Source organism: Chiroxiphia lanceolata, chromosome 2 (genome assembly GCF_009829145.1).
Source record: "Chiroxiphia lanceolata isolate bChiLan1 chromosome 2, bChiLan1.pri, whole genome shotgun sequence".
Lineage (NCBI taxonomy): Eukaryota > Metazoa > Chordata > Aves > Passeriformes > Pipridae > Chiroxiphia > Chiroxiphia lanceolata.
Window position 1 is genome coordinate 73094986 of NC_045638.1, and position 24924 is coordinate 73119909.

Sequence of the window (24924 nt, forward strand, 5' to 3'; positions counted from 1 at the left end):
TGAATAAACAGAGGTCATCCAGTGAGGAAGTCTGACTTAGATGAAGAGACCGCTTGTGCAGCCTGAAGTGCTGTGCCCAGAAGTGGGTGGTGTGGGCACAGCAACAGAGTGATGCCCCTGGCATTCTGCCTCCCAAGGAAATAGCTGGTGGAGGTGGCCTCACCTGATCTTGACCCGAAACTGCAGTGTGATGTAGGGAAAGCCATCTTAATTGCTGTGAATGTTGGTTTTCCTTACCTACATGTCATGGTTTAGCCCCAGCCAGCAACCAAGCACCATGCAGCCACTCACTCACTCCCTCACCAGCTGGATTAGGGAGAGGATCAGAAGGGTAAAAAGCAGAAAACTCATGGGTTGAGATAAGGACAGTTTAATGGGGAAAACAAAAGCCAAGCACACAAGCAAAGCAAAACAAGGAATTAATTCACTGCTTCTCATGGGCAGGCAGGTGTTCAGCAGGAGAGCAGGGCCCCATCACACGTAATGGTTACTTAGGAAGACAAATGCCATTGCTCCAAACATACCCCCCTTCCTTCTTTTTCCCTCCTCTTTATATACTGAGCATGATGTCATCTGATCTGGAATACCCCTTTGGTCAGTTGGGGTCACCTGGCTCTGTCTCCTTCCAATCTCCCATGCACCCCTAGCTTCCTTACCAGTGTGGCAGTATGAAAAGCAGAAAAGGCCTTGGCTCTGTGTAAGCACTGCTCAGCAATAACAAAAACATCTCTGTATTATCAGTCCTGTATTCAACACAAATCCAAAACACAGCCTCATACTAGCCATGGTGAAGAAAATTAACTCTGCCCAGCCAAAACCAGCACACTGCAGTATGAGAAATAAAATTTTCTACCTCACAGACATGGTATAGTGCTCAAATTAGTAAGCAGCATAGTTCTTGCTGGAGAACCCTGAATAGAAAGAAACTGAGAAATGCAAAATATTTTAAATATTTGATCTAATTCTACTGGAGCATCAGTGTCACCCGTGCTCCAAAATCACTTAAGTGTTCTTGAAAAATGCCGCAATCATTAGTAAGCAGCTTGCAGTGCAATTGCTGGTCAGATGTGTGCACAGGGAGAAGGGGGAGGTACCCCTATTGGCTGAGATAAACCTCCAAAGTCCTTAAAGAGGAAAAACAGTGGTTTAAATTAAAAGATTGCTGGCAAGCCTTTTAAAAATGCCAGTTGTCTGATACTAAGAGACTTGCAGACTTTGGGATTTGTTTCCAATGTCACTGATACAGCTTTGGAAGATCTTGATATTTCTACGATTTTAATGTTAATTCTAAAATTACTGATCTTCATCTACTGTACCTTGTAGGGTTTAAGCAGAATGTCGATCCACCATTTTTAGTAGTCAGGCAGAAACTATTTAAAAACTGTTCCTGATGATATGCAGCTGACACAATTTTAAAGAACAGCCGTATGGGAGTGTTTCTTTTAAAACTACACATAACATGGCATTGTAGGATTCTTGCATACAGAAGAAAATAAACCAGGTCAGTACAGGTCAAACGTCAGTCTTGCAGTGTGAAAAGCATCTATTTTAAGTGGAAGATGAGAAATGATATAGTAACTGTTACCCTGAAGTGAAAAATCATGCTGTTTATGTATTTAATTGGTCAGGGTTTGCAATGGGGCTTTTAATTCTGCTGCTGTCGGATCTTGTACTGCTGCTGTCGATCACAGGTTTTCTCTTTCTTAGAAGACTCATGGTGAATTTATTTTGGATAGTTTCTTAACAGGTGTTTCCTCGACGTTGCGAATGCTTTAAATGAGAACCGTGCTCCATGTCCGGAGTTCTCAGCTGAAATCACACGCAGCCTGACACGGGCGCTGGTGTGTTTACTCATCTGTGGCCATACTGACAGCAGGCCCTGGTGGGTCCCTGCTGCCCGGCCTGGACGCAGAACAGATGTCGGGGATTAGGAGGAAGGATCCAGGGAGGCTTTCAGGCTGCACGCTGGCGGAAGTCATTCATTGTGGAGATGCAGACAGGGCTGCTGGGCCTGTGCTGAGGAGTCACCCAAAATGGGTCTTGGTGTGTTTGAGTATCTGAATCAAAACCAAATGTTTTCCTGGTACCTTTTAATTAAAGGGAAAGCATAAATCAATACCAAAAAATAAAGTTAATGCAGCAAATGATATTATATTTCGATAGTGTTCTTCCCAGCAAAGAAGCTGACAATATGGGTCTCCTATAGTCGCTCTGCCTTACATTCTGTGGGTGGAAAGGCTGCCCAATCTGTCCTGCTGGGAAGCAGTGTGAGGCAGGAGGTGGCTGTGCTGCCTGACTTGAGGCCGGGTGGCCAGTAGATTCTCTGCACCTTGGACTAGCACTTGTGGTCAATTTGTCATTTTGACAGTGTTTTATGATAAACAGAGCATTTCCTGTGGGACTACCTATCTTCAGCAGTCACTGGCTCTTGTGTTTGGAATGTTATATGCTCAGAAATCAACCATCTGTGGAAACATAGGGGTGGCACAAGATGACCAAGGCTGAGCAGTGCAGAAGATCTACCGTGGCACTATGTGTCTCCTACAAACATCAAATACTGCACTGCATTCCTATAAGGCTTGTCAGGCGTTTCTCTGGGCTGGGAACCTAACTTTTGGCTGCAATTCATTTATTTGTAGATTCAGAGCAGATATCTGTAGCTGTGATTCATGATGTGGAGAAGAGAATTTATATAAATTATTACTATATTGTGATGATGCTGTTATGAAGGTTTCAGTAAAGGGTTAAAGGAAGGGAGAAGGCTTTGGCAAGAGAATGTGATGGGAATCATTGTAGATGTACTTTGTATGTGATAATTAAAGGCACAGAGACATGGGGCTCTATGAAGAGGTTGTATGTGCTCAAGCAATGGCATAAATTGTTCATTGGGAATGAAAATTAAGAGAAGGAGAAGAGTTTCATGGGAAAAAGTACATATTTGTGGTAAGGCTCCATTGATCTGAGTTGAACTGCAGTCACGCTAAAAATAACCCCAAGGTTTTGTGGCCTCCGGGAGAGACAGTATGACAGTAAAGAAAACTTTGACCTAGCTGCGTTTAGAACATGCTTTAAGAATATAACCATTGAGTGAAGATAAAATCTCAGGTGAATTTTTAGTGACTGAGCTAGTAAAGTACTCTTTCTGGAGAAATACGATGTGGGGAAGTAATGACTTAGCTAATGTGAGTCAACCATTGCTGTAACAGATTAAGAACAGATTAAAATCTCTAGAACTGAGTTTAAAGGCCACAGTTTTTCAGAATGCAGAACTCCCTCTATTGGAAGTGATGTACTTTCAGCTGCTGTTGAGTTTGGTAAGAATTTAACCTGCTCATTGATTTATAAACCTATGCCCCAATTTAAAAAACTTGGAGAAGATCTACTTCTGAGCCTTGCAGTTACCAGATCTAATTCATACTATATGAGTATTAGCCATTTTCCGAAATTCTTGAGCTGTTAAGGAATCCACAGGATGTAAGACATGGGGAATAGTGTTATCCTAGTAAATTTAATCTCAAGTCGTATCAGGAAATAAGTAAAAAACAGAATATGAACAACAGCGTTTTCCGTTTGTGGGTTTCAATGCTCTAATACACTGCAAGCAGCAAATCTGTAGGTTCACAGTACTCTCCAACAAGCTGCTTGCAAGAGAGGTGTCTGCCTACCCCATGGAAATTGCTACATCAAGACTCTGGAGAGCAGCAGTCTTCCTTAAGTCAACACATTTGCCAGATTTGGGGGACAACATGCTGAATCTAACTTGAACTAATACTGATAGAAGTGTTGCCACTGGCCATTCCAGATTTTTATATGTGCCATAGAACTTGAGTTTTGGTCAGCAGCTTCAGTCAGGAGATAGAATTGTTTAGATGGCTCAGGCAAGTGCATAGATACCTGATTCTACTTACCTGAAATATTTAATCGTGTAGTTAATGTGGTTTATGTTTTTGGGTGTTTTTAATCCACTCTCTTAAGATGGTCTATAAAAGCACAAAAAAACTTAGCACAAGGATACACTCTGTGGCAAAACAGGTAGTAAAAGAGTAAATGCACATCTCAAATATTTTTTTTAAAGTTAATAAAACAATCATGTGAGATGAGAAAGTGTTATTTGATACTAATATAAAAAACCCTATTTTTCAATATAGTATTTGTTTGTTTAAAACCTTGTTTTTTAAACACTCCATAGAGGTTGATTCTACCTTCTATGCTTTCTGAGGTTGGGACATATGCTCACATTCTTACCATGAAGCCATGGTAAAGGTAGAATAAGACCAGGGTTCCTGAAAGTGATCTTTCTGCTTATGGTAGAGCAGCTTTTTACTTAGAAATGCTACTTTGCTAATAGTGAGGAGGATGTGTTTTATGTGAGGAAGCCGGTGCTGTTGCAGTAGCACAGCTGGAAGATTTCAGCACACAAAGCCAGGAAATTCAAGAGTTCTGACTCTTTGTAGGTATAACTTCGTAGGTATAACTTGTATCTTGGCTAGCAAGCAGCAGCTTCTGCTAAGCATAATTACTCTCTTGGAGTTTTAAATTCAAAGGTGGGTTCTATAAAATTTCACTTTTTTTCCCCCTGCAACTTTCATGATAAAGGCACAGTTAGTAAGGCCAGCTACTATACAAGAGTGGTTGTTCCTAAAACCTTCACAGAAAGTTACAGGCAGCTAACAAGAGTAGTTGCATGTTGAACATTACTTCAAGAGGAGGACCATAATGTAAAGGATACATTTCTTTTTATATGCAGAGTAGAAGTTTATACTGAAGTGCATGAAGAAGTGAATAAGACAAACTGTTACATTGTCGGGTCTGTCAAAGTTAGTGTTTCATATTTACTTTGTTCTTTCTATTCATGCCTCTTTTGGTGTAATTTGAAAGGGAAGGAGAGAAAAAATACAAGGATTCTAAAAGAAGTGTCTGTAGGATTGACTTTGCTTTCATAGTGGGAAGGACGCTTTCCTACATGTTTTACCTTGGCTTGGTGAAGTTACAGCCCCGTGGCAGGTCACTGCCCACCAGTAGCTAGCTACCCATGGACCTGCTCTTCCACATTTTCAAGGGTGAGTTCATTTGAAATTGAAATACAAAAGATTATACTGTGTTGCACAACTGTCCAGTTGGGTAAATCTCAGAAAACTCTATCTTATGATTCAAAGTAGCACCAAGCCTGATGCAGACGAGGAAAAAGAAATCTTGACATAAACATTGTCAGGGGCTGGTTGTTTTTCCCCAGATTGTTTGTAGTCCTCACGAACATGTGCAAAGGAAAGAATTACTTTGATTCAATGATTTTAATTCGTGCTGGGGGAGCTCAGACTAATACAAAATTATGTTTTATAGTTGAGGGTTTTTAACCAGGAAGAATAATTAGCGTCTCATGCCATTTAGGTAAAGTTTTACTGAGGTGTTTCATCCACTTAAAGGAGAAGTTCTTTGGTTGACAAGATCTGTGTTTCCTAATAAAATTTCAGGAATCTACTTATCCATTTACATGGAATATGATTTTACTAAGTTTTAACAAATGGTCTTCTCCAAATGACTTTGAAGAAACATTAATTTATGGGGGTTTTTATTGCACTTACTGTAGCCAACAACAAAAAAAATGATGGGCTGCATGAAATTGTATCAGAGTTTACACTGCTAGTGAACCATAAAATCAGATTAAAGCACCATCTGATTAATTTTCTTAATTTTTTGCTATGAGAGTAATAATGGAAAGTAGCATGGGCAGACTCCTTGTTTAATTGCTACTGTTGTATACTAATTAGATAATGAGATACAATAATTTCTTCCTTAAGTAAAGCTGCAGATGTAGAATATATTTTTAGTTAACACAAAGCAGAGCTTATTAACATCCTTTGGGACACATTTGGCTGATGATATATTCATTCATCTATCAAATATTAATTTCTGTGAATTACATTAAGAAACAAAATAGAAATAGGTTGCTAACTTGCTGTGTTTCTCCATTATGGAATAAGAATTCCTGACAAGAAAATAAAAGCATGTAGGAGCTTTGAGGATTTCACTGTGCTCCCGTAGTGTTATAACGTAACTGTTTTTTCCAAAATCATGGCTGTGTATGTCAAGTTACTTTGGGTGGAGCTTTTTCTTGCCCTTGAAGATACTAATTTACTGGTTTGTAGTTTTGTATTGCTAATTCCTGGAATTTTCTGATCATGAAATAGCTTAAAGGAAGCAATTCATCTTTTTTGAGTTGCCATTGTATTTTTCTGAGTCTTCTGTACTTCAGTTTGTATTTTCCTGCTTTCTTTTATCCATCATAACCAGCAACTTCTTTAACAAAAAGTTTCTTGCCTGAGACCTGTATCTCAAAATTCCTTGGGTTTTGCTAGGAATGCCAAATATATGCCTTTGTGATATTGTGTTGGCATTTTTCTTTTTGCTCAAAGTACTGCTCCTGTTGTCCCTCCCTACATTTATATCCAGGTGAACATTGAAATTACCAGTAGACTGGATAACTATGTCATGGAAGCTACGCAGTGGAGAGATTTCTTACTCTAGGCTTCCGTATGTCTTTGACTGGCAAAATTAAGGGAAAAGGGTAAAATATGTGAGTGAGGTGTCTTGATTTCTTTTTTTTCTTTTCTCCTCCTACTGCTCTCAAGGGGATATGACTGTATGAGCAGACACTGCAAGAGGGAGGAAATAGATTTGAGACTGGACCAATGTATCATTGTGTTAAATCCAGCCAGCCAGTGAGGTCATTGTTTTCATCTGAGTCATTTTAGAACGAAAACTCTTACATTATGGAAAACATTGCACATCTTTATTTCAGACATGGAAATATCCAGCCAGCCTTTCAGTGGCAGAGCTCCGCTGATTTCATCTGAGGTACTCCTGACTCCCAGTGGTGTAAGCAGGAGGGGAAATAAAATTTTTCTGCCTCATTTTTTAACACTTTGCCACTAACCCAAAGGAGTTACTCTTTAGGCACTTTTCCAGCCTAGACTCTTGTTGAAGAGGGAGCTGGTAAATCTGTTGATCACACCTTTCAGCCCTGAATCTAGTAAAGCTGTCCAGCCTGGAGCTGGCTACAGTTATGCTGTGGGGAAGTCCTTAAGCACCAACTCATGTCGAAGCTAGACTGTATTCCACTGTGCACAGGGAAAATCCTTGAGACTGCATTCTTGGGTATTGATTATATTTCATATTTGGGCTCCGAGAGGCTCATTCTCTGTGTAGTGTAATTTAACTGAGGAACTTGGGCAGTCTGCCCAGCACTGCAATTGAGTTGTGTGAGCAGGAGCTGGCCCTGTCATCCCTCTGCACTTTCAGCTTTAATGTATATGATCTTTAAGGTGAGTCTGATATTTGTAGCACTTTGAGGATCTTGTATAATACCGTAATTTTAACACAATTTGTCTGTCTACTACAGTATTAACAGCATGGGGTGAAGATACTGGCTGTTCCACATAAGCTAATAGCAATAGCGGGAGGTTTTGACTGAGTGTAATAAATGCCTTTTTATCATTTGAAGTGTGAGATAGTTGATGCTTTCAGAGTAATTTATGATAAATGGATTGGTTTATGGCACAGTATCTTCCAGTTGTTACATGGCATGTGTTTAGACTGTTAGTATATGGCAAGTCTTGTGTCTCCTTAAGATCTGTCCAGTTACTTGATTGTTGAGAAATTAATATTTTTACCCATTCAAAGTTAAACTTCCAGGTCTTTGAAAGAATACTACCTAGTGCTGGTGCTGAAACATTCAGGCTTAAGAGGACCCAAAACATGCAGAGCATGCACAGTGCAGCTCTCTAAAGGAAGAGAGCTCTCTAAAACAGGTGTGGGTAATGGTCTGCAAACTATAAATATATATTTGTTGAGGAGTTTGCACAGCGATATTGTTGACAATCTGTGATAGTTTTTTTAATGCATGGAATCTGTTTCTCCTGAAGTTAGGGTTTAAATTTTCTTATGTAAGCATTTTAAAAAAAAATCTGCTGCAAAGATGTCTAAGCTATAACATTACTAGAAGTGCAATAATTTCAAAATTGGGGTAACATGTGTTTTACTTTCTACTGCAAATATTTCCTAGACATTTAAAGCAGTGTCTGAATCTGTAGAGCTTTGTTGAATCTATAGAGCAAATGGAAGGCCATATTTCCCAGGAACCTGGAAGTTTCTAGAACATTGCTGTAATGTGTCCCAGTGCTAATGCCTGAGTTTCTCAAGGAGAATAATATATTTGTCCATACACCCTGCCTTCAGGTGAGGCACTGGAACTTAAAGATAAATGGAGGGGGATTGTTTGCCCAAGCTAGCTGCACTAGTGGGAAAGTGTCTGTGATGAAGGCCCTAGGAGTAGCACCTCACAACAGTGGGCTGAGGCAGAGATAAGCTTTGAAGAAAACTGTCTTCATTGACTGTATAACAGACATGCTTACAAGTGACTTGCCTAACATGGGATGGGAGCAGAGTGACCAACTGGGATTCCCCTGCCCCAGCTTTAGCCTTTCTCAAGTGGTATGCTCAGACCCAAGCCACTGGTCTAGAACTAATGGAGGAGAGGTACTGGCAGAGATGTCTACCTCATGCATCTCAGTTGGCTATTGAGGTGGGGTTGTCTGCTGCTGGGTATTGAGGCAATGCAGATGGAGCAGCAGGGCCAAGGCTCCCAGAGTTGCACTTGCAGCTTCGGCCACATGTCTCATCAGGAGGATCCTTCGGTGTCTTAGAAGTCTAGATCAATAGTATCTCAGTGATGGCATTGAATATTTCTTGTGCTGTCGCCATATGTGAATCCCTCACAATAGTCATGTGGCCATCTTTTCCCTCACTCCTCCTTTCCCAAGTGCTGCCAAAGGCGGAGCCATGCTATCATCCACATGTGACTACTGGTGACTTAAGTGGTACGCCATCGCCTGACTGCAGGTTAGACTTGAATCCCTAGCTTATAAAGCTGAAATTGAACAAATATGAAACCACAACTGAGTGACTTATTGCATCCTTACCCGTGTCTCGTGGAGAGAGCTATGATCAGGCTCCAGGCGCACTTCCAATAATACTTTTAATTGTGCTGTAAATATAAAGCCAGCTGTTTCCATCATGATCTTATGCTTTTGCTGTTCATTTTTTGTCAGAGTTAAGATGCATGGATATATGAGGAAATGAAGTAATAAAGAACTTTTGTTATTCAAAATAAAAATTTAAATTTTGTCTCACTTTTCTAGAATGACAAGATGATTGAGATCCTTGTTTGGTTTGTTAGAATCATTTACTGGTTCCCAGTTGTCTAACCATGCTGTGAAAAGAATACCAAAACAATCTACATATTGACTTCCCACCCCTAGGCACTTTTGGCCTTGTCCTTCTTGGAAGTTGCTGAAAATAGTGGCACCACCTATTGGTGGAATAGTACAATTAGGAATGATGCTTATTTGCATACTAAGGAAAAGTAGTAAAACAGAGAAAAGAGTTCAAAATGTATTCCATATTGCAATTTAAAATTTGTTTAAAAACAACCTACTCTGTATTTGATATGCTTGTGTATAACATGCCCTTGAGTTAAATTAAGCATACCTTAACCTAGGCTATGTAAAATAATAGTACAAAGCAGATCTTCCTGGTCATTCTGAATGGCCAGTATTATCACTTTTTTACTGTGTTTAAAAGAAGAAAAAGAAACTACTCACTCTTACAAAAGTTGTTTACAAGAGGTTAAAGGTATTGGGACCTAAATTATTTTCTTCTCAGTTGTGAAATAACTGGAGCCAAGGTTTTTTTTCTTTCTTTTCTTGTTCCCATTCTTTCTTTTTAACAAATGTTACCAGTTCTCTAAAATGAGTGCTTTGTCTGTGGCAGATTAATCAGTGCTTGAAAGGCAGTCTACTGGTGGCAGCAGTTTAAGTTGCAATGTCCTCAGTAGGAGGACTTGCATTAGTCTCAAGTGTTTTGGGGGGGTGCCTTGTGATTAATGATCTCTGGTAGTTAGATTTGGATGGGATAGTCTCTAATGTTTACATCAGTAGACAGAATAAAAATTACTTAGTTGCGTACTGTGGGGCCTGTGTGATGACAGAGCTGCTCAAAATTCTGAATTTTTTTAAAAAAGCAGCCTATTTCTACTGCTTCTTGTGATCTTTACCAAAAAAAAAAAAAAAAGAAAGAAAGAAAAAGTGATCATTCCTGAAGATGTAGTGTAGTACTGTCTTCACTGCTGTCAGGAATAGCTGAGCAACTGGAATGCAGCACAGCAACAGCTGGGAAGCCTGAGAAAAGCTTTGTTGGGATATATAGGTGTTCTTATTGTAGCTTCTGTTCATAGCCCAGCTCTCTATCCTGCAAGTTGGAGACTATCCTAAAAGTGGGTAGTCTGTGGATGTCCCCAGAACATGCTAGGTGATTTCCAGTGAATCCTCTGCTGAGGAGCCCCCATCCTGTGAGCAGAAGGTGTGATCCTGCCAGAGAGGAGAATGTGTTCAGAGGCAGAGCTGTGCATGCAAGACAAACCAGTTCACTGTCAAGCAGCATAGCACTCACATAACTCCAAGGGGAAACTAGAGGTGAGCAAGAAAGAAACTTCCAGATGAGCTCAGAAATGGAGTAAAATTTTCGTAAGGATTGTGTGGAAAAAGGCTTGCCAGTAGTAAAATGAGTGTTTGGCAGGGTTCAGATGAGATGAATAGTTTCACTGTTATGGTGAAGTTTTTGGAAGAACAATACTTGAGTAAAATACATAATTGCAGGCAAAAAGTATTTGCTTTGATTTTTTTTTAATGTGAGACATGTCCAAATTCATAGTCATTGGTTGAGATGTCAACATTTATAACAACAATAATAGCATTTATACTTCTATTGAACACGTACTCAGATTGTTCTGCACTTTGAAAGTGTGTCAAGTTGCTTTCAGCTAGAAAAGCAAGAAGTGGAACGTAAAATATTTCAAGCAAAAATAGCAGAAAATGCATATGGAATACTATGGACCCTTTTTAGCCTTTATTAGCAAAGGCAACGTGAGGATGGTCTGTGGAAATAATGCTGATGTGGTTCTGTGACTGCTAGCACTTGCAGGGTCACAGCCAAAGAAGAGCAAAGCATGAGGATAAATCTCATTAAGTTTTGGCACTGTTATTACAGTTCTGCTTTTTGGCTAACAATGAAGTTATGAATTCCCTCTTATTCCTGCACATCCTTTTCTTTAAATAAACATTGATCAAAACTGCCTGTATGCTTCTGGCATTCACATGTGAATGCAGGCACGAGGGCTCCCAAATAACTGAGAGCTGATTCTGGGACTGGAATGTGTTTGCTTACTGTCTGTGTGGGTGGCAAAGTGTCCATAAATGTTTTAGCACTGTCTAGCTTGCTCTTGGTTTCAGTACAAGATTTACCACTGGTCTGTCAGTCCAGCAATGGCACAGAGGATTTAACATTTAAAATGAAAAATGCTTTTGGAAGTACTCGCTACTGGGCAGTCCAAGGGCAAGTTACAGAATCACAGAATCAACCAGGTTGGAAAAGACCTGTGAGATCGAGTCCAGCCCACCACTCTGTCAACTAGACCATGGCACTAAGTGCCACATTCAGTCTCTTCTTGAATACCTTCCGGGACAGTGACTCCACCACCTCCCTGGCAGCCCATTCCAATGTCTGATCACTCTCACTGTAAAGAATTTCTTTCTAATGTCTAACCTAAGACTGTGTCCTCTTGTCCTACTGCTGGTTGCCTGGGACAAGAGACCAACTCCCACCTGGCTACAACCTCCTTTCAGGGAGTTGTAGAGAGCGATGAGGTCTCTCCTGAGCCTTTTCTTCTCCAGGCTAAACGACCCCAGCTCCCTCAGCTGCTCCTCATAGAGCCTGTGCTCCAGTCCCTTCCCCAGCCTCATTGCCCTTGTTTGGACACTCTCCAGCACCTCAGTGTCCTTCCTAAACTGAGGGGCCCAGAACTGGACAGAGTACTCAAGGTGCGGCCTAACTAGTGCTGAATACAAAGGGCAGAATCACTGCCCTGGTCCTGCTGGCCACACTATTCCTGATCCAGGCCAGGATGCCATTGGCCTTCTTGGCCACCTGGGCACACTGCTGGCTCATGTTCAGCTTCCTGTTGATTGGAACCCCCAGGTCCCTCCCTGCCTGGTCACTCTGCAGCCACTCTGTGCCCAGCCTGTAGCACTGCATGGGGTTGTTGTGGCCAAAGTGCAGGACCCAGCACTTGGTCTTGTTAAACATCATACTGTTGGATTTGGCCCATCTATCCAGCCTGTCCAGGTCCCTCTGCAGAGCCCTCCTACCCTCCAGCAGGTTGATAATCCCCCCCCAACTTGGTGTCATCTGCAAATTTGCTGGTGGTACACTCAGTCCCCTTGTCCAGATCATCAGTAAAGATATTAAACAGGACTGGGCCCAACACTGATCCCTGGGGGTCACCACTAGTGACCGGCCGCCAACTGGATGCAGCACTGTTCCCCACCACTCCCTGGCCCGGCCCTCCAACCAGTTCCTAACCCAGCACAGAGTGCCCCTGTCCAAGCTGTGGGCTACAGCTTTTCCAGGAGTATGCTGTGGGAGACGGTGTCAAAGGCTTTGCTGAAGTCCGGATAGACACATCCACAGCCTTCCCCTCATCCACCAGGTGGGTCACCTTATCATAAAAGGAGATCAGGTTGGTCAGGCAGGACCTGCCCTTCCTAAACCCATGCTGGCTGGCTCTGATCCCCTGTCTGTCCTGTAGGTGCCATGTGATCACACTTAAGGTTACGGAACAGATCATCCTGCCAGGAACTGAGGTCAGGCTGACAGGCCTGTAGTTTCCCAGGTCTTCCTTCTGGCCCTTCTTGTGTATGGGTGTCACATTAGCCAACTTCCAATCATCTGGGACGTCCCTGGTGAGCCAGGACTGGTGATAAATGATAGAGAGCAGCTTGGCGAGCTCTTCCACCAGTTCCGTCATCACCTTAGGATGGATCCCATCTGGTCCCATAGACTTGTGAGGATCCAAGTGGCTCAGCAGGTCACTAACTTCTTCCTCTTGGATAACAGGGAAGTTGCTGCTAGATGTGACTTAGTTGTTAGGTGAACAACTTTAAATGGAGATGAACACCAGGAGAACGTACTAGATGCTATTGATGAACATCCCGGCAAGGCACTGTGATGGCTTTTCTCAGATTAAAAGTAGTGATTGGTAGAAGTCTTTTGTTATGATCAGTCATGTTTAAGGGTATAATAACAAATTTTGTCTTCTTACAATATATTTCAAAGGCTAGTAGATATTTTGTGTAGTTCTGCAGCTCAGCTTTGTGTTTATCTGTGCAATGCCTTGGCACTCCAGCATTACAGGCTTGCAATGCTTGTGTGCTACAGTAGTGAGGCAAAGCTGAGCCAGCCAAGCCTGCCTTCTACTGGTGAGGTAGCTGCTACAGTTTTGTGTCCGTGGGTACGGGCCTTCCTGCCTTTATCAGCGTTGCATGTGAATGTTGGTAGATGTGTGTATGGAGCATACAAAATATTGGGAAGTAAATGTTTTGGGAAAGAGATATAGCAGTGTCCATAACTGGCTAGAGAGCAAAATCTGTCTAGACGCTGGAAATCCTGTTGAAACCCTTCAGCCTCTATTTCAGTTGTGTCCTTGCACCAAAAAAAAAAAAAATCCTTTCTGTCCCTAATGTGCTGGAGAGCTTAATGATTCTGATGGGAAGTGTGTGTGTTGCATGCAAGAGGTGATGACGTTGTCTCACGTCTTCCATTTACCGAACCTGGGCCTTAATCACCATTAATTTATCTGCAAAAGATTCTAATGATTGAAAGTAGCATTTCTGTAAATAGTGCTGTATTTCAACTTTGTTCCATAACTATGGGGTTCTGCAGGGTTTCTTCCTTCTCAAATCCCACCAAGCTTTTTCTTCAAGCATTGCAACAATGCGAAAAACGCAAAGATAAACTTTGAACTCTTTGTTTGTAAAAAAAGCCATTTGCAGGACAGGAGTGAATCTTTCCCACCCTGGGTTTCGGGCAGCAGTAGTTTGAACAGGAAGTGCTGTATTTAAGTGAAATATGACTGAAACATTTTAGTGAGAAATGTGGTTTTTTCATGTCAGTTTGATCCTGCTTAGAGATCCAGGACGGTGGGTAGAAACAGAGTAAGCAAAAGGCACAGAAGATAGTCAGAAGGGCAAGTTAAATATACTTATGGTGCTCTTCTCCATGACTTAAAATGCGTCTGCCTGAATCTACAACTTAATATCATTGGAGGATTTGGTCAAAATGCTTTTAAAAAATTGTTTTCAGAAATTTCTAAGGAATCTGAGGTCATAAGGAATCATTGCAGTGAAAAATACCATTAGTATTTGTTAATTGAAGGCCTATCTTCTGTTAAGAGTTGATGAGGCTTACCACCACCATCAAATTTCAACATCACCCAGTACCTGTCTGATGCCATCACTCTACCTTTTTGCTTGTAAACAACCACTTAACATGTAATGGCTTGAAAATACTCATGATTTATTTGTTTGTTTCCTTCACAGGCTGGAATGGTGTTAAGATGTGGATACTTCTGGTTTGGCTTGTTTCTTGTGCCCACTGCGTGCCTTGTTAAAGATGTGGCATGGACAGCGTAAGTCCCCTCTTGGTGTTTTAGGAATTATTCTGTATTCACCTGTTGTCCAGTTCAGTATTGTTCTGTAAAGAACTCTGAAGTCTTTCAGTGAATGTGAAATGGTACTCCTTTGAAAGGGAAAAAAGGTGAAATGGGTGTGATTTCTCACCTGCCAATGCAACCAGCAATGTGAGAGAATGAATAGTTAGTCCTGAATCTGAAGGAGGAAGCCTTGTCTGAGTAATGAAGGTGTGTCACCTTATGATTATCTGTATTGTCTATCCTTTACTTAAAGGCAAATTTAAACGGGACATTAGAGACTTTCTATTCCTAAAAAGGAGCAAATAATTTGTTCAACCTGTCTAAGCTTAGGTAGAAAGTAAAAATGTCGCACTCTAATCCATTCTCAGGAAGCTGTCTCAGTAAGTTATTCATCAGCTGCTTTTTAGGTTCTCCTTCAGCAGCAGATCTTCCAAAACTTAACTGAGAGAAGAGCAATACTCCACACTTTATGTTTGAAGTTGTAATGATTCCTTCCCTGACCAGAGAGGAGGAAAAAACTTGTAAAATAGAAGCTGGTGTAATCCCCTTCTCTCAAAACTCTGTGGTTTCAAAGCATTACAGGAGGCAAGCAATTTCAAGAACTTGGATTCCAAGGGAAGCAACTTACCTTCTCTACCATTGCAATTTGAAATGCAGAAGTATCATTTTCATTTAGACTTTCTGGTGTTTTGTTCAGCATGCTTTTAAGTGTCTTAAGCACCAAACCTTTCATCCTTCCCCTTGGAAAACAACTGAGAAGGTTTTGTTGCATGAATATATAATAACCTTGTTATTGACCCAGGACATTCTTGGGCAAAAGGCAGATCCTAACTGGAGTGAAGGAGAAATACATGTTAGCTTGTCACTTTTCACAAAGGCTCAAAGTGGAAGGATTGTAGCACATAACACTTAGCTCCAGGAATGAACTGTTGGTCAGTCAAGGAAGATTCTTAGAATCATAAAACCGTTTAGGTTGGAAAGGACCTTTAATAGCATCAAGTCCATTTGTAAACCTAGCACTACAAAGTCCACCAACCTGCTTTACGGAGAAATGCAGAAAATACTGACAAAAAGCAGAAAGTTTCCCAAACACAGGCACATTTCAAACATCATTATGAAATCAGATCATGTGCATAGATCTAAAAAATGTTTTATTCATATGGGGTTGATAGCACAGCTAAATTAAATTGGTAGTAGGCAAATCTACCAATCAGTAAGTACTTCTTAAATGCTTTCCTGTTGTCTCCCTCAGCTTAATTTTCATGAGCTACTGCTAAAATTAAAACTAGGTATCATACTGTAATATTTCTTTTCAGGGTCAAACTATGATTTAATAGTCCAGCATATCAGAGGGCTTTTTGTTGCACTCACTAAACTTCTTCAATTGAAAATTATTTTAAAATTCTGAAAGTGAAGTCAAAATGTTTAAATTTAGATACTTAACTGTGTCTGTGACCAGCTCCTTAAAGCTCGGCGGGGGGGGGGAAATCTTAAAATTCATTTAGCATAACAGGTCTTGCTCCTGTGTCAGGTATTATTTAAAATTATCTGCTTAGAAGTCAATGGAACTTTTGTGATTAACGCTAAATAGGAGATGAACTGTTTGCAGCAGCAGGGATCAAATTTATGTATAGATGTCCAAGATTACACTTCAGTTTTTTGAATGTTTTCATGATAGTTGAGTGTCCTGAAGTTGTCCTCTGTTCTTATCAGTTCTTGGCAAAAAATGACTCATGAATTGTAAAACAGGCCAGACCATGGCAGGCTCATCCTCAGCTATTAGTCATTTTAAACTCTGTTACTGACTCAGCCTGTTCTTTAATATTTCTTGGAGAAATCTCAGCAACATAATCCTTTCAGTCGTTCAGACCAAGAATGTACAGAGATTGTGAAGCTCTCAAGACAAACTTGTGTGATTGATATGCTAGATGTTTTCCCAACAGATTTTAAACAGGAGGCTCCTATCAACATTAAGCAAAAAATCTGTTCTCTGAGCAGGACTTTTTTTTCCCCTAACCCATCACTGAAAAATTAACACCATTAACATTTTAACTAGGATAAATGAAATGACACAGCTATCAGCACTGCCATATGGAAGGAGTAAAGGTCTGTTTGCTTTCCAAGAGGCTTGCCATTTAAAACTGGAGCCTAAGGCCTCTGGAAATCAGCCGGCACATTTCCATAGCAGTGGTTACACCACATTGCTCTCTGTAATACAACAGAATATGGTTTTGGCTATAAAATTACAGCAACTGATTTCTCATGATCATGGAATTTATCCCTTTCGGTTTCTTTTGGATGTGAAGCGTATGTCCGCAGGAGGACCATCCATGTGACCCAAAAGGTACATGCCTAATTGCAGTACAAAATACTGCCAGAATACCATACACATGGTACAGAGTTTTTGTCTGGAAAAAAGTTGATTGGAAAGACCTATACAAATCTTTTTTTTCTAAACTGCTGTGCTGCATGCACTATCAAAACTTCTAATGCTGGAAGCAAGAACTAGTTTTACGTGTTCCCTTTGTTACACAGGCTACGTTTGTCAAAACATCACTTACCTCCCATGCTCCCTACAGCTCCAGGCTATTTTTTTTTCCTTTTTTTTTTCTTTTTAAATGAATCAAGGAAATGTGGAAAACTCTCTTTAAAGAGAGGGAAACTTATTATTAATATTTGGTTGAAATACCACATTATTAACTTTGGTCCACTACCCTGAATTCAGTGCCTTGGTTTACCTTATAAAAGTTCTAGTTGTGCAACCATTTGAATGAACAGAGCTTTATAAGGTGAGTGCTTCCTCACAGTTGGCACTTGTGACTTGAATACGTGTCACCGGCGCTAGGAAGTCTTGAAATAGCTGAGCCACAGAGTTACATGGGAATCATAAAAATGCAGAGTATATTTCAGCAAAATCAGGCAAGAGGGCAAGAATTTAGTCATAATTGGTATCTCAGTACTTACATTACAGTGAAAAATTTCCTGAGCCTTCCAATTACCAAACTTTTCATGTACTTTTTTTTTTTTTTTTTACTGTGGGGGAAGAAGCATTTTGCACTTACCAGTTCTGCTGTGTAAGTAAGAGAAGGTACAGGGAGCTCTTCCCATCCTTGCACATACCTGCAGTCTCTGGAGTGCAAGACTTGTAAGATGGTAGTGAGGATAATGGGCCACAATAGAGGTGGTGTCATGTTTGAGAAATGTTTGTGAATGCTACCATGCTTCTCCCTGGCAGATTCTGGCCTCCTGACCCCCCTAAATATCCTCCTAGGGTAGCAAAGGGATGCACTTCCCTGGCTTGGAAGGGGAAGGGCCATACAAAATGCAGTTAACCTTTTGCCCGTTCTTATGGTCTCTGGTCTTAATATCCCAGTGTGTGAGGGGAAGGTGAGTTTGTCTTTATGTAATGCATCAAATTGCAGCTGAACAGTAACATCGAACACAGTATCTCATCATTTATTGAGAGATTGTGCATCTAGGACCACTTGTAAAGTACTAAGCTAAAAGCTAAGACTCCTCCCTGTGTTTCTGTGTATCAAAAGTTTATAATGTGCTGTAGTGAAAAAGTCATAAAGTTTCAAGTCCTGTTGCCAGCAGTCCATGGAATATTTGCAGTTGACTTTGATAGGAGCAAGCCCAGACTCTGAGGCAATTGTAGTACCATATTTTAATATTTGTTTTTGAGGGAACATGTGGATAGGTTAGCTCAGACCCTTTTTATATTTTTTTATTTATTTATAAATACTTGATTACTGACCCTTCCATGGATATTCTTGCTTCCAAGTGAAGGAGTGACTCAATGCATAACAACTATCTGTGGGTTTATTGTTGCCCCAGCAGAGCCCTTGTGTTTCATTGTTTCACACTACTTACAAAACACTTCAGTACTCCTAACTTCAGGACAACAGTATTTTTTCCATACTGTGCCGTATCAGCCTCCTTGAGCTGTGCTGCACAAATTGGACTTGTTGCTCAAGATCTGTTAAGTTTTGGATTCAATACTTGTTCTAAAGGTGAACATCATCTCTTATGGTGTGTGGTAAGATACACATGGACCCTTGGGAGAGATTGAATAACTTGTACATATGTGTTCTTGTCTATGGGGAAAACTGGTTATAAAGGATTTGAAAAATTCCAAACACGCTCAGTCTTCAAGTTTGCAATAGTAGGTATGGCCTCTTTAAAAGGTAAGAGAGAAGTTCAAGGTCAAAATTTCAACGTATTTATTTAAATTAAAGACTGTGATGATGAAGTCAACCAGAAAGATTATAAGAATTAATAGCCTCAAAGCTTTCTCATTTTAATAGCTATATTTTCCCTTCCTCAAAGAGGAGACCAGTCTAATCATTAGCCTAACTAGTTATAGCAACTTGAATCTAATTAATTTCTGTGCAGCTGTTGGTAATCTCACATTATTGAAGCATTATGAATTTTAAAAATATTCTTGCTACTCATTTCTTTCTACACAGTATGTTGGTGTTGCAAATCATACACCTTTGTTGGTTTAACAGTATGTTCTTCTAAGTGCATCCTGATAATCTTTACTTCCAGATTTTTCTATGCTTCATCTTTTGTTGTTCTATTTTTTTTCTCTTAAATGCAGATATGTTTTGAAAGTAGTTTTTATTTTAGCTTCTCATTTTTAGGCATTTGCCTAATTCAGCAACACAAAGACCAGAGGACTTGGATATCTTAGTATTAATATCAAGGCAGTGTCATCCTAAATAGTATCAGCAAAGATTTTGTGGTCTTTGTTTCTTATTCCCCATGGAAGGAGCTATAAGTATCATAAGTACCTTTTAAAAATAAATGTGTCTTCATTATATTTTAATTACATATACACCAGTCATTCTTTTTCTCCTAGAGGGAGTTTGACATTGTTTTATATCGTTGGTTAAAGATTTTAGTGTCTGCATGTAAGATTTTTATAAAACTTGTACAGAAATTTTTGCCATCTCTAGAGTTGAAGAATATTATTTTAATACCATGAAGCAAGTACTGTCTCAGCCAACTTGGCTCCATCTTATCTTCTTTTGCAGTCACATGCAAATCATTATATTCTCATGGGACATTTATCCTCCTTTACGTGACACAAAAGAGGAAGCTGATCAAAAACTACCCATTGAAGAAAGATCTCTGCTTCTTTTTTTCTTGCTTTGTACATGTCAAGACGAAGGGGACTAGAGTCTCTTCCCAAGATCAATGTAATTTAGGTATAATAGCACTGGAGCAATAGGTAAAACTGGGGGTAAAAAGGTCAAGTCTCTTTATGGGGGGAATTGCACTCTAAATTTTGGTTACAGGTGTTGTACATAGGTTGCTCTTTTAATCCTCAAGCTGAGGAAGTAGGTCACAGCCAGTCTTGTTACTGTCAGTTTGGAAGTTCACTGGGGAGAGACATTCCTTTCCAGTCATGTGAGAATGATAAACAAAAATCAAGGGGTTTGAATGGCAGTTACTACCTGAGACTTTCCTCGGGTTTTCAGAGCAGTGCCACACGTAGCTCAAAAGACAGGGTGGAATCTTGTTTTACTGCCATGAATATTCAATGAATCCCAGCCCTTTGTCTGAATGCCTGGGTCCTGAGCAGTTCCACGGCAGCGGTGTCAGATCTCTGTGGTCCCGTAGCTTGGCTGCTTAGTTAGGTTTTAAGTGTTCTGTTGAAGCAGCCAAACTCTGTTGAATTTGAAGTCCTCCTGATTTCTCATTTCTTATGTATTTTTTCCCAGGTATTGTGAACCTGAACAAACGTGGAAACACTGTGCCTTCTTTTCCAAATCCTTCAAGGGAAGGCCCTGTGCCTCTCCCCTGACAGGTAAATTTGGGGACTTGCAGCAAATCAAATGTTCACATGGCTTTTTTGTTTTGTTTTTGTCTTTTCCTTGTGGTACAGGGCTAAGCATACCTACCATAAAACTTTGCTGGAACAAGTTCAGGAGTTGGAGACGAAGACAAGAGAGCTGGGAAAAGCCATGCTTCGTGATAGTAATGGAAAGAGGTGGGGCAAGTCTATGCTAAATATTTAAAGCAACATTTTGTCCTTCCTGTCCTCTCCCCTCCCTATTTCTTGTTCACCATTCAAATCTGATTCTAGACAGGGTAAGAAGACTTCTCTCCTGTATTATTCATTTATTGTTATTCCCTTTCGTATATGTCTGTTCCCCCCCACTGAAACCAGCCCTTCCATTTTCATTTCTTCTGCATTATTGCTGTGAGGCTGTATTGGAAACTGCTGCTCAGTCACCCTGCCCGGTAACATGTAGTGCTATTACCTGGCTACTGGGCCAGACTGGTTTTGAAAGCACTTTGTTATATGTCATCCAAAAAAAATTAAGAAATTGTATGATAACCATGTTAGGGGAGGGAACTGTCAGCAGCTCAGGATATAAAGATTGTAGCTAAAAGAAGAACTGTCTAATCCAATGTGCCCTACTACTTCATCCAGTTTCACCTTAATTTTTTTTTCCATGCTCTTGTTTTTTCTACCACAGCTTACAGGCCTCTTGCTTTCAGGATTCTTAGTTTCTTGTTTTGCCTCTCCCTTATAACCGCACCATATGGACTTGAATATATTGCTATTATTGAATCTTTCATTGTATGGGGAGAGTATGTGTTGTGTGGGAACTTTTGTCTCTTCTGAAAGAAGCTAAAGAAAATCATGGTCAGGCTTTTACATCCAACAGTTTCATTTACCATCTCAGAATGGGGTTCTGCATCAGCTGGTCGGAAAAGCTCTCCAAGTTCAAAAAGGTTTTAGAACTAACTCTTCTGTTTCTTACACAATATGGCACCACATGACTTGCTAAGAAACTACATGATCATTAAACTGGATTTTAGCAAACCTTATAAACTAGCAAACTGAGTGGAATGGGGCTTTTAAAAGATTTTGTTCTTCTGGGGCAGGGTCATCCTTTGAGCCTTTGATGTCTATTCTGAGGTAAACTAATTGCCATATTGTAGCTGCTGCTAGGACGAGCAGATAGTAGATTTTTTTTTTCAACTGAACTTGTGAGTTAACAAGGACTGTTTTTAGAGAAAATTATCAGGGAGTGAGTTTACTGAGATTATGATAAACTGAAAAGCTTTAAAAAATGCTTGTGTGAACTTCAGTGTGTTTATAAGATGTCCTTAATGACCAGAGTTCGCTTCTCAGAGGCCAAGACAAAGTAAACACAGTGTTATTGATTAAGATCACTTCAAAACACTTGGTATCTTCAGTTTTTATTTAGAGTAATTTTTTTACTGTGACTTTTAGATCCCACAGAACACAGTTCATAAGTTGTACTCACTAGCAAAAGTCAAAAACTGCATATCAAATGATTTAAAAAGAAAAAGCAAACTTTGCAGCACTGGTCAACAAAGGCAACCTTCTATGCCACAATTAAACCCAACAAAGATGCTTTAAATCAGGCATTTAATTAAATAATGGGCCTTGTTTTTAGAGTGCTCAGCAGTCACTTTGAAATCAGTTGGGCCAAAGCACTTGGTTACCATGATCAGATCAGCCTCCCAAGCAAGAAAGGTATAACTTGGTGTTGGGAGGTGCTGACTGATAGTGAGATTAGATGCCAGCCAGGTAAGTGGAAACAAGATGAGCAGAAAGTTGGCTGTTCCCAGGCACACGGCTCTGGTAGTATGAGCGCCTTGGGTGTCGCTATGGTTCCTATCCATGCATAATATGTGAGGTTGCATTGGTGTTGGTTTGTAGCGTTTGTGTTTTTCCTGCCAGTATTTAATGCCGGTTACTGACAGTTGAAGAGGAGAGTGAGTCAGCTTTCTGCCTGATAGATCCCTGGGTTGCAAGGCGGGTTGACATGCTGTTAACAACAAGAGACACTTAGCATTTGATCTGTTTATATGTGCGTGTCTGTGTCTCCAAGAACTTGATGGGTTTCTTCTCTGTTTACACACTGTCCTGACTTTCTGTAAATTTAATGGCCATGTTGTAATTCATTCATATGCTGCATGTTTTCATAGCCTTTTACTTTATTGCGTTCTCACTGCAAACTCTTTCATCTGCATTCCTCCTCCATATAGCTTCACTTCATTCTCGAAACGCTTGCATGGAGATGATGTAAGGAATCCCTTCTGGCTCTCCTTCCCATTTTCCCTCCCCCCTTCTTTCCATGCATTTGTTTCTTCTCATTCCTAATTGCTCCCAGATTTTCTGGGTGGTCCATCTGTGAACTAGATAATGGTAGAGTGCCTCTGCCTGCTAGGAGCTGGTGTGCTGTGCTTGTGTTGTGGCCTCCTGAGTGCTCTCCGGAGTTTTTCTGTCTTTTATCTCTTTTGTTTGTCTCCTGGCTCTTTCACACCTGCTAGAAATTGTGTGCTTGTCCAAAGGGAAGGGTGAGGGTGGGAAAGAAACAGAGTTGGAACTTTCTGCAGTTACAGTCTCTGGTTCATGTTCTTTATTTTTTAAAAAATTCCTTGAAGCTGGTGGAAATGTATTCTAAGGCACATGCTTTGCTCTACCTTCCTGCCCATAGCCCCATTGCGCTTGGGATATTTCTGGCAATGTGACATTATGCAGGAAGGGAAAGTAATGAGAGTCTTCCCATTTCTAATGGAAAGTGTAGAGCTGCGTAAAACCTCCACGGGTCTGTCTGTCACCTCGGCTCTTGGTTGGAAGTGTTCCTGAAAACACAGCCATTAGTTGTTGGTTTGTTCAGTCAGCTGTGGAAGATAAGCTGGCTGTCATCGAGGTCTATTTTCCTGGCCCATATAACGGACACTATTTTTGTTCAGTGTTTTTCACAAACAAACAACAAAAAAAATCACACCCAATTACAGATAAGAGAAGGATTTAGGGAGCTAATTACTTTTATAATTTTCTAGACATTAGACAAAAAATGAGGTGCAAGATTTGAATGTTCAGGACTAATCTGCTAAACAACAAGCAATTTGCAAAGCCCAAAAAGCATCTAGACTTGCACAACAGGATGCCGTTAGTTTGCTGTGGCTCAACTGAATTGCTATCAAATGTGAGCAGATAACACCTGGGTCATCTCTGCTCTTGGGAAAGGAGTGCTGGGAGAGCTGCGTGTGCCACTTGATACCTAAATATGCATATTGTGTCTTAGAGGGTCTTCACCCTGCCAACTGTTCTTGCTAGACACATTTTTCTGGGCTAATAAAAAATGTCTTCACTAGTGCTTGCTACATGCTTTTGAATCTTAGCCCCTTTGAACAGTTTCTAAAATTGAACTTGCTTGTATTGATCTAAAAAAGCAGGTGCAAATTTTTGCCGTACCAATGGCAGGGAGCAAACAGCAAGGGAAATGGTAGGTGAGGAACTGTCCGGTCTGTGCAGGGCAGAGTGTCAGCACTCTGAGCACTACAGCTGGGTCCCAAAACCCTTGCAAATAGCATTACAGTGGTGGCTTGGAGATTATATCAAGTGTATAGTTTTGACCTGTAAAGGCTCATGCTCTGATTCCTTTGTATATCTCATCTGGATAGCTAAAAACTAATTTTCATGGAAGCTGGGATGATCAGTCACATGATTCCAGGAGCAGGGGATTCATCAGGGAAGCTGGAAAACTGACAACTCAAGAAACAACTTGAGAAGCAGCAGAGGGATTCTGCAGTAAGGAGCTGGTGGTGGATCCCATGCCACGCTTGCCTGCGTATGGAAGATGAGTACCCACACTTGCCCTCCCCAGCCTGGGCACCTGGCAGCACTGGGCTGAGCTTCAGCCCAGCTGTGACATGAGCAAGCCTTGATGTGGGAAGGCAGAGGGACTCCCTGGCACGCTCATGTAACAAAAGGCAGGCTTTAACACTAAATTTTCATGAATTTGGAGAGGTGAGAGGGGCAGCTTGTGTGCCAAAGCAAACATCGACATGAGAAGACACCTGCCCAGCAGATTTAATCATGTTAACATGTGAGATTTGCACAAAGAAAAACAAGTTTTCTACAGGTTTGTGTTCAAAAGTGGCATTGAGTTCAGCTGCAGAGATTCTTGTGTCTTTAAATAAGTTTACAACTGAAATCTTGGCTCATAAAGGACCAAACCTTCAAGCCCTCATTCACTTTTCACTCCATCTAACCTCTCATTGAAGTCAGCAGGAGTTCAGGTGGAGTAAAGCCTGATTAGGCACCAAAGCAAACTTTACTTTGGAAACTCTTGTCACGTTATTGCTCCACTAGCCAGCTAATGGAGAGTGAGCAAAGCTGTGCGGCACCCTCTTTGCGGCAGTAGATTTCCTGTTTCAGAGGGTTTCTCTGTCTTAGAATTGCCAGAGAGCTCCCTTTGAAAGTAGCTTTTTGGTTGTTTTTTCTGTCCTGTTATTAATTGCTTGGTGGCCAGGATTAGAAA

The 24924-nt window shown here is 40.7% G+C and overlaps 1 protein-coding gene across 5 annotated transcripts in view; it reads left to right on the top strand.

The window, feature by feature from the left end:
- Positions 1 to 24924, top strand: part of ATP8A2 (ATPase phospholipid transporting 8A2) — a 318786-nt gene that overhangs the window by 267244 nt on the left and 26618 nt on the right. For all 5 annotated transcript variants that reach the window (XM_032678118.1, XM_032678117.1, XM_032678121.1 and 2 more), the window contains 2 exons: positions 14490 to 14578; positions 20496 to 20600. In XM_032678118.1, coding sequence (XP_032534009.1) covers positions 14490 to 14578; positions 20496 to 20600 — 194 coding nt within the window. The remainder of the gene's footprint in view (positions 1 to 14489; positions 14579 to 20495; positions 20601 to 24924) is intronic.